This window comes from Puccinia triticina, chromosome 3A, assembly GCF_026914185.1.
Source record: "Puccinia triticina chromosome 3A, complete sequence".
Lineage (NCBI taxonomy): Eukaryota > Fungi > Basidiomycota > Pucciniomycetes > Pucciniales > Pucciniaceae > Puccinia > Puccinia triticina.
Genome location: NC_070560.1, coordinates 8,129,786 through 8,144,005, shown reverse-complemented (window position 1 = coordinate 8,144,005; position 14,220 = coordinate 8,129,786). Strand labels below are relative to the sequence as shown.

The following is a 14,220-nucleotide window of genomic DNA, read 5'->3' as shown; positions in this document are numbered from 1 at the left end:
ATGTAAGTTACAAGTAAAGATAAAAATATTAATGTGTTCTTTGTTTGGTTTGCTTGCACATTAGACTTTGTAAAAGTAGAAGGGCCTAGAATTACCCACTGTGGGGATTTCCGTGCTTAGTTATTTTGTTCTTTCCTCAGTTAATTCATTGTCTTATTCTCAGTTTGTTTTTAGTAGGGGAATAGCTAGTAGGGCCAGAAATCATGATGGTTTGTTGTATTTCAAGCTTCTTTCTGTTTTAGGGGGTTCATGTGATAGTGAGAGGTAGAAAAGACAGGTCGGTAGCATAGGAAGGCGCAGAATTGATGAACAGAGCAACAATGAGCTAACAGGAACAACGGAACGGAGATCGGCGGGTACAATGGCCGGGGGCGAGTGGCAAGGACGATGGATGTATACGTACGACGATTGGGCTTGATGCTTACAGATGGAATCAGTCTGAGTAACGGCGATAGTAAGATGGCGCGATGCTTGGGATCATCAGCGCAGCTAGCAAGAATAGTAGACGATCAGGCTAATACAATAATATTATTTGGTGGAGTAGTTAAACAAGGAGATCGGCGAGCGGATAGCAGTGGAGCTGATTCATTTGCAATATTGATAGCGGCACTGACTTTGATATGAAAAAGAGAAAAGATTCATGTCAGCAACGGCACGTGTGGGCAAGTAAAACAAACAGGACAAACGAAGATTAGGTGGTCGGTAGCGATATAAAGCACGGCGGCGGTGGACTAGGCAGCGTCTTGATAACTATACAGGTCAGGTGATCTCAAGGAGAAGAGAATGTCACGATCGAGGAGCAGCAAAGCAACCCTTGGAATCGGCCCGGCGTTAAACAAGTCGCGGTTGGCATCTATAAGATCAGAATTTAAAAACACAAACACATCAATCAAACAGATCAGCAATGCTAAAATCATATCAATAGTAAGAGATAGAGGATGATGTTCTTACCTGCGGCGAAGGAAGCGGATGAAAGGGGTGAGGAGTTGATAGGTTGAGCAGGTGGGTTAGTGCAGGTTAGTGCGGCAAGGTCCGGTACGATCGGACTCGACTATGATATTGCACCTCGAGAAGCGAGTTCAGATTATGTAATCAAGAATGGGTCCGGTCGGAATTAACCTAAGGAAAGCGTTGCAGCGAGGCAAGCTCAAGGAAGCGACGCGCAATGGCGCGCAAGGATATCAGGACATCACAAATTTGGACAGGCAATAGTGGAGCATGGATTTCATCATTTACCTAGGCCTCCTTGGCAAGAGGTAAAACTGCCTAGGCCTCCTTGGCAAGAGGTAAAACTGCCTAGGCCTCCTTGGTAAGAGGTAAATCTGCCTACTCTCTCCTCAGCAAGAGACAAAACTGCTCATGTCTCCTCAGCAAGAGATAAAATTGCTATGTGTAAACGTATACTTGGCTCCTCAGCATGAAATTCAAACGGCTATGAACAGGAAATTCAACAACAAGCGCAATATGGAATTACAGATCAAAATTGGAGGACCACAGAATATTATGGACAGTTTTAGGCATAGGAATTCAAGCATTTTTATACTTCAAGACTTAGTATATAGAATATATTGGAAAGCATTTGTATGAAGAGTAGTCAGTCATTAGAGGTTACAATCATTGGGATATTCAAAGGATAGGAAAATGGACGGACGGACGTTTGGAACCGGAAGATACTAGCGGGCGAAATGGATGGGGTGGAATAGGACTTGGAATTTTATAGCAAAACAACAGGGCAAAATAAGAGTATTTCGGATTAGCGGGGTTCATCGATTGCGGGCATCAGGACTGGAAAAATTTGTAGAATCAGATTGAGCAGGTATCAGGAGGGAAGGATGAAATAGGCCGGATCTTATTAAATACTGCTTTTCAACAACCTTTTGCGGAATAAACTGGCTTTTTCCTTGGAACAATGTCATTGGTGTGGAGAGGAAGAAAGATAGGATTGGGATTTTTTTTTTTTTTGGCTTATACTGGATCATGGATGGATGTCACGGAACAACAACAGGGATTACAGTTAAGATGTAGTGGTGAATTTAGACATTTGGGACTTGGAATTGGACTAGTTGTAGGGAGGGGAGATGAATCAGTAATTTTAGAAGACCTTATTTCGACTGGCGCTTTGGTATAGGAGGAAAATAACTATTGGACACAGCAAAAACAGGACTCGAAATATTAGATTGGGAAGAACGGAAATCACGACTGTTGGACAATTCTTTTGGTGAATAATTGAATATGGTTCTTTTGGCATTTGTCACGAATGCTGTGGACAGCATTAAGTTGGGGGGGGATGTGGTGCTCCATTGGTGTGACAATGCCAAAAGCACATTGCAGAGGTATTGAGACAGCATAGATACAGCTATCATTCATTATAAGAGGAGGAAGTTATATATAATACAAGCAGTGTATGTGTTGATGGGAGGAATGGATTCATTACAGATACAGACAGATGGATGAGGGATAGTGTTAGCACGGACGGAACGGCAGACTAGGATCATGTAGGATGGACGGCGTGATCAGGGATGGAATGGAGGACCATGACTAGGTAGGATGGCAGGGAGGTGGAAGGATGTTATCAATAGAAGAGGTGGAAGGTATTGGGAGCACATGTCTCAACCAGGAATGGAAGGGAGGATGGTGTGGTGTATCAAGTAAGGCAGTGTTGTAAGGGTATATTATCTTTATAAGGGTGGTATATTACTTTATAAGGGTCTAGGATTCAGTATGATGGGATATGGATGTAAGTATTAATTAGGGAGGAGGAAGAAGGAAGGATGGAGCAAGGTGGGAGGAGAGGCTTTGACCCCCAATATTCTGGATGGAAGAAGGCAACAGCTGGACATGCAGGCATATGGTAGGTTACGGAAGGTTGTTTGGGTCACCTAGCAACACATGATATCATGCAGTGCAGCATATGCAGGCAGATAAGGTGTTCAAGGAGCCTGCCTGCAGGATCAATTACATCATTGTTTGGCAGGCAGTGCAACACATGCATATATTGCTGTGCAACTGATATCCCCTCCTGCAGAATCCATTACCTCATTGTTTGGCAGGCAGTGCAACACATGCATATCTTGCTGTGCAACTGATATCCCCTGCAGAAAATAGCCCTCACAAGGAGTTCCCCTGGAGCTAAATTCCCTCACCCTTCAATATATAAGGAGGCCTCTTTCCCCCCCTCATCAGATCTTTTCCCCATCAGCCTACAGAGGTTTGGTCACAGTGGTTAGTTAGTTACGGTAGTTAGTTAGTGTTGCAATCAGCCTAGGAAGGTTTGGTCACATATGGTAGTTTAGTCATCAGTGCGGTTATTAGCGGTATTAGTGGTTAGTGCAAGTAGCGTAGAAGTTTAGTAGCAGTATTAGTGTTTCAGCAGTAGTAGAACCAAGCATAACACAACAACAAGTTCGAGTTAAACAGCGTATTAGTAACGTGTAGTACAAGTATAACAAAGTAAGTATATTGCCTGCAAGCGAAGAAGTTACAACAGATTTGCTAGCCTGTTGAATCAAGTGATCTAGGTCTGATAGAGATTACTATATGAAAGTAAGATCTATCTTGGAATCAGCCATATCTTTATAAATATTGATTACAAGACTCTTAGATATTTGCATAGTATTATTAGAGGGGCAGGTCTTTCAAACCACCCGTAAGTTGTAATAGCCTTTCAACCTATTAAGCAATTTATTTCCCCCTCAGCGGATATTTCACCAAATTATATTTAGTGTCCCACACGAGTCCTACAACGGTGATACAAGTGACAGAACAGTGAGTCAAGTGACAGAACAGTTATTAGATTGAACCAATGTTCAGTGTTGAGGAAATTATACTATACTACTAGGTATGAATTTTCAAACTACACTACATAGGTTCCAAACTACAAGTGTGGTGGATGCCAATGTGTGAATATCAATAAATAAAAGGGACAGTGTAAGGGTTCTGTGAACCCTCACTGAAGACAACAAAGAACGGGCGCAGATGACGAGACGAGAGCCGTTTGAGTTCTAGTTCCAAACGGTGTAACTAGTATTTCAAAGTCTAGTCGAGAGAGATCAGATCTCTCTGGCTAGATACACAGACAAAACAGATCGAAAACAAAGAGAAGAAGGAAAGGTGCTCACCTAGTCGAGAGAGATCAGATCTCTACTCGACTAGGGGAGAGCGGGGTCGAGTCTATGTATGAGTCTCGCAGGGGGTTTAGGGTTAGGTGATCCCGTAACCCCTCGTGTGAAGACCCAATGTCGCGGGGGTCTTCACAATCTCCCCCCCTATAAAAAGGAGGGAGCGGTCGGTTGAGGTCGAGTGCAAGTGGGGCGGTCGAGGATAATGAACAGGGGGGCGCCGGAGGGGATGTGTCGAGTGAAGTGTGTATTTATGGGAAGTTGAGGCCGCTGATCGTTGAGGAGCTGGTTTTTTGTGGATGTCTACGCCTCCGTCAGCGTTGCCGGCGTTAGGTCGTTTGGAGGCTTGTGGAACAGGGGTCGGCTGAGTCGGGGTCGCGGAGTTAAAACAGACTAGGTATGTAGGAATAGAGGAGTGTAAGGGAATGAATATTGAGGATCCCGAGTGGGATTGCTGGTACCGGGTTGGCAATGGTGGTCGTCGATAGGGGGGTCGTGGTTTACACACTACAGGGGCAGGGGCGCGTAAGCGTCTCCCTGCATGAAAGAAATGGATGGCGCGGGGGGGGGGAGAGTGTGTGGCGGGCTGAGACGTACTTGTCGTCTACCTCTGCTGCAGAGGGGTTGTCTAAGAACTCAAGAAGTCCCTCATGATATCCCGATTGCGAGGCGTCGGCCATTTGCACGTCGGCCAGTGAAAGAGTCTCGGCGGTTACCGGGGTATCTTCGGTGTCCGAGGGTTCCGAATCTTCCCTGTCGTGTTCAATGAAGCTTAGCGGATCGTCCCCATAGTTAAGTGCTTCGGCTTCCATGTGTCCTTCAATCATGGCGACGGCGGATATGCCAGCTTCATCAAGAGCTGGGGCCTCTACACTCGCTGCGGCCACTCCCGCTGGTCGTCCCGTTGCTTTGCCAGCGGATGAAATCGATGGTCCTTGGGTGTTCTTCCAGGCTCGGGGGGCGACGTAGTTCGCCGGTTTCTGTGGGACCACAAAGGAGGGTGGAATGAAGATGTGTCGTTCTTGGGGCCCCGGGCATGCGCCGGCTAAGTTCCCACAGTGTTTCTTGCAGAAATGGCATTTGCCACCCGAGTCGAGGTACGAGAAAAGTCTCCAGAGATAGGCTTCGGGGTCCAGTTGGTTCGATGTGTTGGAGGCCAATGTGGTCGGTCCTCGGCCGGTGGAAGGTCTAGGGCGTGGAAGCGTGGCATAAAACCCATTTGTGCGGCTTTCGAATTCGGTATAACTGAAATTCTGGGCCGCAAGGAGTTGAAAGTCCTTGACCTTAGATTTAAGAGTGTTTGGCAATCCAAACATAACGAATTCGGCGAGGTCGAAATTGGAGATGGAGTCTTTTTCAAAGTTGACTAAACTTTGCAGAGTGCGGGCGCGTCCGCTGAATTCCATGAAGGATTCGGAGTTCGACATCTCGAGGTGTTGAATGGTTTGGCGGAGCTCTGTGCGCCAGTCCTCGGGCAGGCAGAACTTGAATAAACAGCTCCTGAATTCGTCCCAGGTCTTGCCCTCATACGAAGCCGATACATTGGCGTAGTAGGATAGAAGATTAGTCTCAGAGATCAGTGCGCCCAGGATCAAGCGTTTATCGTCCGAATGGGAGACGTTGCGGGTGGAGAAGAAAATTTTTACTCCTTGCATCCAGGTTAGGAATGGCTCGACCGCTTGGAAAGGACCTTTGAATTGGGGGCCGTCTGAGATTCGAAAACGAGTGAGGTCGATGCGCCCGTCTGCCTGTGTGGCAGAGATTTGGGATTGTTCCGGTCTATTGACGCTGTTCTTGGCGATTTCTTCCAGGAGTGAGAGTTTCTCAGCGTCGATGCGGCGTTGCTTGTCGAACCTGCTGTTGTCGAGTCGACGTTGTTCATCGATGGAAGCAATCCGTTCGGCATCGATGCGGCGTTGCTCCATGAACCTCTCGTTGTCCAGTCTTCGCTGCTCCTCGACAGCGGCAAGCCGTTCGGCATCAAGACGGCGTTGCTCCTCTGCTCGGGCCTGCGCTCGCTCGGCCTGGAATTGGGCCGCTTGAAACTGTACAGCGGTATTCTTCTGAATGGTCAAAAGGGCCTTAAAGGCTTCAGTGATGCTCATCTCGCCTTCTAACCCCTGGTCCGTTGAGTCTGGGGGGTTGGGTGGGGGTTGTGAGTTTGAGCCTCCTGGCGGCTGGTTTTGCATGGTGGCGTGAGTCTGCGGTGGTGAGCAGGGGAGAGGGACCGAAATAGGGTTCGTCGTAGTTAACGCAGCGTCAAGGCGAGCTCGGCGGCGAGCTGCTCGCAGGATTTCCTCGGGGTCCGTAATGGGCAGGAGGGGTTCGCTGTTTGTGTTTCGGGTTGTCATGGGCCTGTCCGGCCGTTGCGATAGAAGAGGGAACGATCTGAGGGAAGATTGATGAGTTGGGAGCCGAGCGCCCACGATACGATGGTCGCAGTTGACCGGGTGCGAGAACGAGAGGTCACGATTGACCGGGTGTGGAACGAGAGGTCACGATTCAAGAACGAGAGGTCACGATTGACCGGCGAGTAACGATACTGAAGGGGGATCCAAATGATCCTGGTTGTTTGGAACGAGAAAAAAAAAGTGTAAGGGTTCTGTGAACCCTCACTGAAGACGACAAAGAACGGGCGCAGATGACGAGACGAGAGCCGTTTGAGTTCTAGTTCCAAACGGTGTAACTAGTATTTCAAAGTCTAGTTGAGAGAGATCAGATCTCTCTGGCTAGATACACAGACAAAACAGATCGAAAACAAAGAGAAGAAGGAAAGGTGCTCACCTAGTCGAGAGAGATCAGATCTCTACCCGACTAGGGGAGAGCGGGGTCGAGTCTATGTATGAGTCTCGCAGGGGGTTTAGGGTTAGGTGATCCCGTAACCCCTTGTGTGAAGACCCAATGTCGCGGGGGTCTTCACAGACAGGAACACAGAAACAAAACAACATCCAATATTAGTATTTTAGGATGCCCATAGAACAGGCAGGGGATGGATTGTGGTCTGATAAAGGACACTATGGAGCTCCATCCAGTGCTTGGCGGCAGCGCTGGGAGGGGAAGAGTTTTTCTAGGCTGACCTTGCCGTGACGGTCCGTCAAAGTGAGAATATGAGATTGAGTTGATAGTGTTAGATGGGATTTGTTGGAGAAGTTGGACAGAGTGGGAATATCTTTTGGTGGTGGTTGGTTTATTTGAGGATCAAAGAGGAAACACTGGGCTTGGGATCAATTCAATTTTTTTTTTCATTTTTTTTCATTCCTGTCACATGCCATACTGTGCTCTCTGATTTTCTCTTCTTTTTTTGAACAACAATAAAGATTCTGAGCAATTTGCATTAAATTGTTAAATTTTCACACTGTTCATTTTTTCATTTTTCATTTTTTTTCTTTCATAATCATTCTTGGTGACTTATTCTCCACCCCTGTAGCCAACCCCATGACTTCAGGTCACTTGCCTGAGGTTCTGCAATGAAAAGTTTGAGGGTGAAAATTTCAGCTCACCCACTGTAAATGTGTTAGGGCCAAGAAACAATTGTAAATGAGACAGGAAGATAAAAAGAAAAAAATAACCAAGGATAATGGGAAAGTGTAAGTAAGCCTAGGAAATTGAATAAATCTGAAGCAGGATGGTCTTGAGGATATCTGGAGTCTTGAAGGGTTTTACAATAAGATCTTGAGCTTGATGAATCTTGAGGCCCTGTATGGTCTAGTCACCACATCTACTCCCTGTTTGTAGTCTGTCCCTAGACTTTGCCGTGCATTCCTAGATAGTGGAATGCAGGATGAGGAATATTTCTAGATCTTCCTGACTTCACAAAATCTTCTCCTATGCTTGTGGAATTCAAGCACCCTCCCTCCAGGGAGGGACTTGCATGCAATGTTGAGGTTCTCATGTAAGAGTCCTGCTTGGACTCTTCACTAGATAAGGATAAGGGGACACAGAGAACACTCCCCAAGGTTTCTAGTGTACAGGAATATATTTCAAGAGGATAAGGAGCTAGCAGGCAGAGATTGGAATCTCTCTGAAAATACCACCAGGGGAGACTTTGATGCACTCTCCAGAGAGTGCCTGACTGTAATTTTATGTTGTTCTGGGTCTGATATAAGTCAGATTTGTATTAGGAAATGATTTATAAATTATTCAGAAGTCAATGGGAAGTCTGTCATAATTTATGAGGAAGTATCACAGGACCTCATGCAATGTTGTATAGAACTGTTTCATTCTTTAAGGATAACTCAATTAAAACCTAAAATGAAATGAAATTTAATCAATGTCCAATTATCAATCATTTCTTGTGAATTTATGCTGATCAATTTCTATATGTGCATTTCACACAACATAAATGTGAGTAGCTGGGGCTTTAATGGCTTTCTGACCAGGTTTTACTTGTCATGGAGCTGCGAAAGGCCCCTCTGGTGATCTGTCACCCCAATGTACCCGCGTACACCAAGGTGACATTGTCAAAATGGAAAACAGCTCACATGCATGTGCATGGAGACATTGGAAAACAAAAAAAACATAAAAACGACTCACAAGCTTAGATGTGTTAAGAATAAAGGTTGTCTAGCTGAAATCTGGTACCACAAACCTCCAAGCTTGACTTGACACATACTTTCACCCTAATTTCATCCTTTTTTGGCTCAATTATAGATGATACCTGCCTTTTTTTGGGGTAAATGTGACAATCAATTCAGGTGGGCCTTTCACATAACTCTAACCAGTGTGTATTTGTTGTTAATCTGAAAGAGGCCCTGGTAGCAGACTAACAGACAACTCAACATAAAACCCATCAGATGGCCCACAAGTTAACAACACCTCTGAAATTTGAGAAGCCAATTGGGCTACCAAAATCCTGGTAGTTTTCTACACCCCATCTAGTGTTTACACGCCATCTAGTGTTGAAAACACAACAAAGCCTCACCCACTTCAAAAAAACACTTGGAAAACTACTTGCAGTTGACATGCAAGATACACAAGTCAAGTTGCCATTTTGACTCCACCTGAATTCTTGGGTTGATTTGAACCTTGAGCAAGGCTGGTGTAACACCACAAGCTTCCTCAGAGTTACCACATGTCAACTGCTCACAGTTGACACAGTTTTTTTCACAGTGACCAGTTTCTAGAAAACCAAATTTAAATTTGACCAGAGGCCCATAATCTTTCATATGAATTCTGAATCCTACACTATTGCAACATGCTGATGTACCCCTGTCACACCCCTCATACCCCCTTCAACACGGGAAAATGTTTTGCTAAAAAATCATAAAAAATGTAATAGAGCAGATATTTCCACCATTCTTTTTGGAATGATAGGAAAGAAGGCATGCAAAATACAATTTCAGAAGTTTTTTTTTTTCAAAAAAAAATGCTGAGGTTTAGGCAACAGGGAAACCTATTATACATATTGGTATTTATTGGTATTGGATCAGGTTTGAGTCTGATCCATATGTGTTGGTATGAAATCAGTGTAATGCAAGTGCAATCCAATACATCAGATTGGGTCACCAATACAATCCAATAAATTTGGATCAGCTGGCCAATACAATCCAATAACTGTATTGGTTTTTTGAAATTATACATGGTATCATACCACAGTATTGTATCATTTCTTTTTCAATACAATACAATACAATACATGGTATCAAATTCTTATGTATCAAAAAACAATACAATATTGACCAATACTGGCATTGTATTGCTGCTATATTACATCAAAGTATACAAAAACCCCTAAATTGTGTGGACATCTTAACCTTGTCAGGCCACACCCCTGAATTCACATGTAAGCCTCTCTTTTGGAGATGCTTTGTACCTCCTTGGAGAGGCTTAGTTAAGCTTGGGATCTCCAGCCTCTTAAACTATGAGTGTGTGGTCTGTGACATTTACGTGGCAGCTGGATACATAGGGGAACCCCTGTCACAGCTTGTAACACTGCTTCACTTGCTGGTTTTGGAAATTTGTTAGCTCTCCAGCCAAATTGGCTTGAGAGTGTGGAAAACTTCATTGCACTGCTGATTCAAAATTATGCATTGCTGCAAAAGATCATATGTGAACCGTCCTATGTATTGTTATTGGGGGACACTTCTGGTTTATCCTATGAATTTAACATGTCTTGCAAAGATGTGAAAGTCTCAATCATTACTATGGATTATCTTTGCCATTCTCAACATCTAGTCTTTCATTCTGATAATAAATGAAACATTATGTAATACATAGCTGAATGTGTTACCCTGTGGGGTAACACATTCTATGTAGAAAGGTAACCAGCCAGTTACCTTTCTTCCCTAAGTGACTCTACACTGGTGTGCCATGGGTTGACATGACAGTAAGATGTAACCACAATCTGACACTACAGCCTACAGGTATGTAGTCAGAATGTAGTCTAATGGCTGTATGTTTTCCAGCATTTTATCAGCTAAGTTGGTCCACTTTTGGCTGCCAGAAAGATTACCAAGGGTACTGGGTCCTCCTGGCACTCTCCAAGAACTTGACCAAAGCTCATTTGCTTGAGATTGAGTTTTGTGTGAGCAGGTAATAGGAATTGCAGCAACTAGTAAGACAGCAGTAGTGAAACCTGAAAAAATCATACAAAGAAAACCAAAACAGTTTGACAAGCCACAAGAAGCAGGCCAGTTGGAGAAGTTTCTGTTTCTTTTGTTTGCTGTTCGTAATATTTTTTGTGAGTGTGCGTAGGTGGGTTGCATGTGCAATGAGAATGAAAAATAGCTTCTTTTAGGCAGTTTGTACAATGAAAGAGCTAGTAAATGGAAACAAACAAACAAAATTCAACAGCTTTTTCTTCTTCTTTTATTTTGGAAAACAAACAAACAAAAAATTGACATTGAATGAATGATTGTTTACAACATAAAAAAAGCTGGGCCGGGAGGAAGTTTTCCTTATGTTTCTTTTTTCTTCTTTGACTTGAAGAAAAGACACTACAACAATGGATCAACGTTTGTTTATAGATTTCGATTGCTGAAAAAAAAGAGTGCCTATTTTGCTGTTCAGTGAGATGCTGCAGTGGGCGTGACGCTCTCTTCTTCAATAGTCAGATTGGCCAAATTGTAAGTGGCCGTGTTTGGGTGCTCTGCAGCAGTCAGAAGAAACCAAAGTTAAGATCAGCAGGTTGGCCGATGAGAAGGATTCAGGTGAGGGGACTTGCCATCAAGCTCGCTGATAGGTTGATGGGTGATCGCCGAAGCCGGCTTGCTTAATCCGGAGGCGATGAATCGTTTGCCAGCGTCTTCGATGCGGGGTCTCATAGTCGATCCTGGCGCAGAGCCGATAGTTGCACTTGAATCGCCACTGTCTGAGTTGGGCAGGTTGATCGCCGGGTTCATGGACATGCTCCCTCCGTTGCTCGTAGGAAGCCCAGATGCGTTATCCATCAACTCGGCATGGCCGAGCGGGTTACTGGACATCGGGGCGATCGAGCCAGCACGGCTGGCAAGACCAGAGGGCCCGGATAAGGAGGTTCGATTGCGGGCAGCCATGGTGCCCATGCTCGGTCTTCGGCCCAGTCCGCCCGTGGAGGCAATCGACGATGCACGCGAATGGAGAGACTGAGACGCGTTCGATCGGGATCGGGGACGGTTTTGGACGGAGGCCAGGATCTGGGGGACGTCGGGCTTGTTGTAAGCACGTAGCTTGGCAAGCTTGCCGGATCCGTCGGGCTGGATGGTGGTCAAGGAGCTCGGTGGGTTGGATAAGACGCCCAAGAAGGCACGCTTGGCTGTGCGGAGGAGATCATCAAGAAAGAAAGAAAGAAAGAAAGACAGTGAGTCGGCTGCCACAGGGGAGATAGAGAGTGTGAGTGTGTGAGCGACTTACCTACGCCAGGGTCAGCGAAGACGATCAGGCAGGAGGTGTCGTCGACCCATTTGATCTTGAACCCGCCGCGGTCGTCTTCCCACTCGGCAAAGACATGTTGGATGTCTCTGGTCTTGAGCTCCTTGTTGAAGTCAGCCAAGAGCAAGACCCGGGTGGTCGAGTTGGGGTTGACGGGCTGCTGCTGATGGGCAATGAGGCTACCGGGGCCGAGGAGAGCCATTGCGTGGAAGTTGGATACTGGCGAGGTAGCAGCAGTACTAGTAGAGTTGGGATAGACCGAAGAGACCGTCGAATGGTTGGAGGGGGACAGGTTCGAAGCCCCAGAGTGAGCGGAGTCGAGCGAGGGGGGGAGCGGATGGGGGTTTTTGGGGTTAACCTGGAGCGGATGGATCATGAACTGCTGGAAGGGCACAGGCATGGTCATTGGCGTCGACATGGCGGCAAGGCGAAGGGAGTATTACTGAGATGCAGAAGGTGGCGAACAGTACAACAACAATAAAGGACTAAAAGAAAAGCAAAGGCAGGATGTATTTGAGTAGAGGCAGCGTGGAAGGCAGTATGGATGTGCGGAGGGCGGGGCTGGAGCTGGATGGGATATTTAAGTTGTACAGGGGGAGGGGGCGGGGCGAGCTCTGCTGGGGGGGGGAGGTGGTGGGAGAGTGGCAGGAGACCGACAGGGGCGGGCAACAGGCGGTGCTACGTCATCCGGATCAAACCCAATCGACCGAATTTCATGTATGTATCCATCACAGTCACTACCGACTCGCTTACAACTGCCCGACGACGACGACGCTGCTCGATACTTACGCCGGCAACAAACAGACCATGAAGTCGTCTGGGGAAACGCACCAGAACACTCGACGAACAGCATCCAATAAATATCTCTAAATAACCGTATTGCCCTCCAACCGGGTGATCTTCTATCGGGATGTTGGATAGCAACAATTGTCCGGCAGATTGCGCAATCGCGCATACAAACGTTAACGAACGCGGAGGGTCGCAATTCCACGACTTGCTCTGCAAAAGGAAATGTTTTCATGCAGTGACCTGCAGTGACCAATCGGCACTTTACATAGCACGTACATACTTATTCACCGGCTGCCAAAGTGCTTCTTGCAAAACCATGGCAGGAATAAGAACAGCGTTAAACTGAGTTCCAGCGGGGCTCAAGTTGGTTCGCAACTCTACTACTGCTTACCTATATTCACACGATCGGAGAGGAAATCCGAAAGCATCGATGGACTGTCTGTCAACGATCACCGTCTATCACTGACACCATCCCTCAGGCTCCATCACCAACGATGTCAAATCCAGACATGGGATCACGCCTCATCACGGTGTGGTTAGATCCGGGAATCTTGGAGCTCAATCATCAGAACTTGCAACGGGGCCGTTGAGCGGCACAATCGGAGGCATCGGTCGGGGAATGTTGGAAGTTCGAATCTGTCGGAATGAAGAAGACATGAAGCAGAATGCTGAATGAACCATAAGCTTAAGCAAACACAAATGAGTACAAAATTAAGGGGTTTCAAAGTAGACCCGCGCATGCAACTCGCAAGGCAAGGCAAGCCAGTGTTCAACTCAAATGTTGAACATTGACTTGCAGTCTCCCCGCAATACTGGGTTATGCAAAGTGACCTGCATGCACGCGCGGGTCTACTTTGAAACCCCCTAATGCCTCAGGGGTGTTGCTTGATATAGGTATCTGCCTACCCAAAAAAATATGTTATAAAACTCCAATTGATGTGTACATGTTTTTGATCTGTGGGAGGCCCAGCCTGTAATCCCCCCCCCCCCCCTGCTATGCACATACATGACATGAGGGTGAAATACAAAAAGTGAAAAACAACCACCTTCATGAGCATGTAAATAATATGAATTGAACCCCAAGAAATCATTTCAATCAGCAAACAGTTCAAATGTTATTATTATTTAATTGTGGCCATTCTTCCTTTTGTTTTCAACTGAGTTCCAGTAGATTTTCAGATGAATTCTGCATTATGTCCGGATGATTTATGGAAGTTCTAGATCAGTTGTGGATGAGTTCCAGCATGTTTCAATATTTCTTAATTTTTTCATCAAAAGAATCTAGCAAAGTTTTGCAAAAAAGGTCACATATGGCACTCTCTCAAGAGTGTTTTAAAAGCTCCTTTAGTGAATCAAAAACTGTTTTAATTCCATAGATGAAGGTCCTTGCTTGTCAAGGACCCCTGAAATTTCAGACACAATTGAACCTACCAAGACCAGCAAATTGCTGTGAATCCAAGGTAAT

General features: G+C 45.7%; 1 protein-coding gene across 1 annotated transcript; it reads right to left on the bottom strand.

Annotated features, from left to right (window-relative positions):
- Positions 1-11,122: 11,122 nt before the first annotated feature.
- PtA15_3A874 (uncharacterized protein) lies at positions 11,123-12,384 on the bottom strand (the record flags this gene model as incomplete). Its single annotated transcript, XM_053167885.1, has 3 exons — positions 11,123-11,205; positions 11,281-11,850; positions 11,949-12,384. 3 exons carry the CDS (start codon positions 12,382-12,384, stop codon positions 11,123-11,125), a joined length of 1,089 nt encoding a protein of 362 aa, XP_053019058.1.
- Between the last annotated feature and the right edge of the window lie 1,836 nt (positions 12,385-14,220).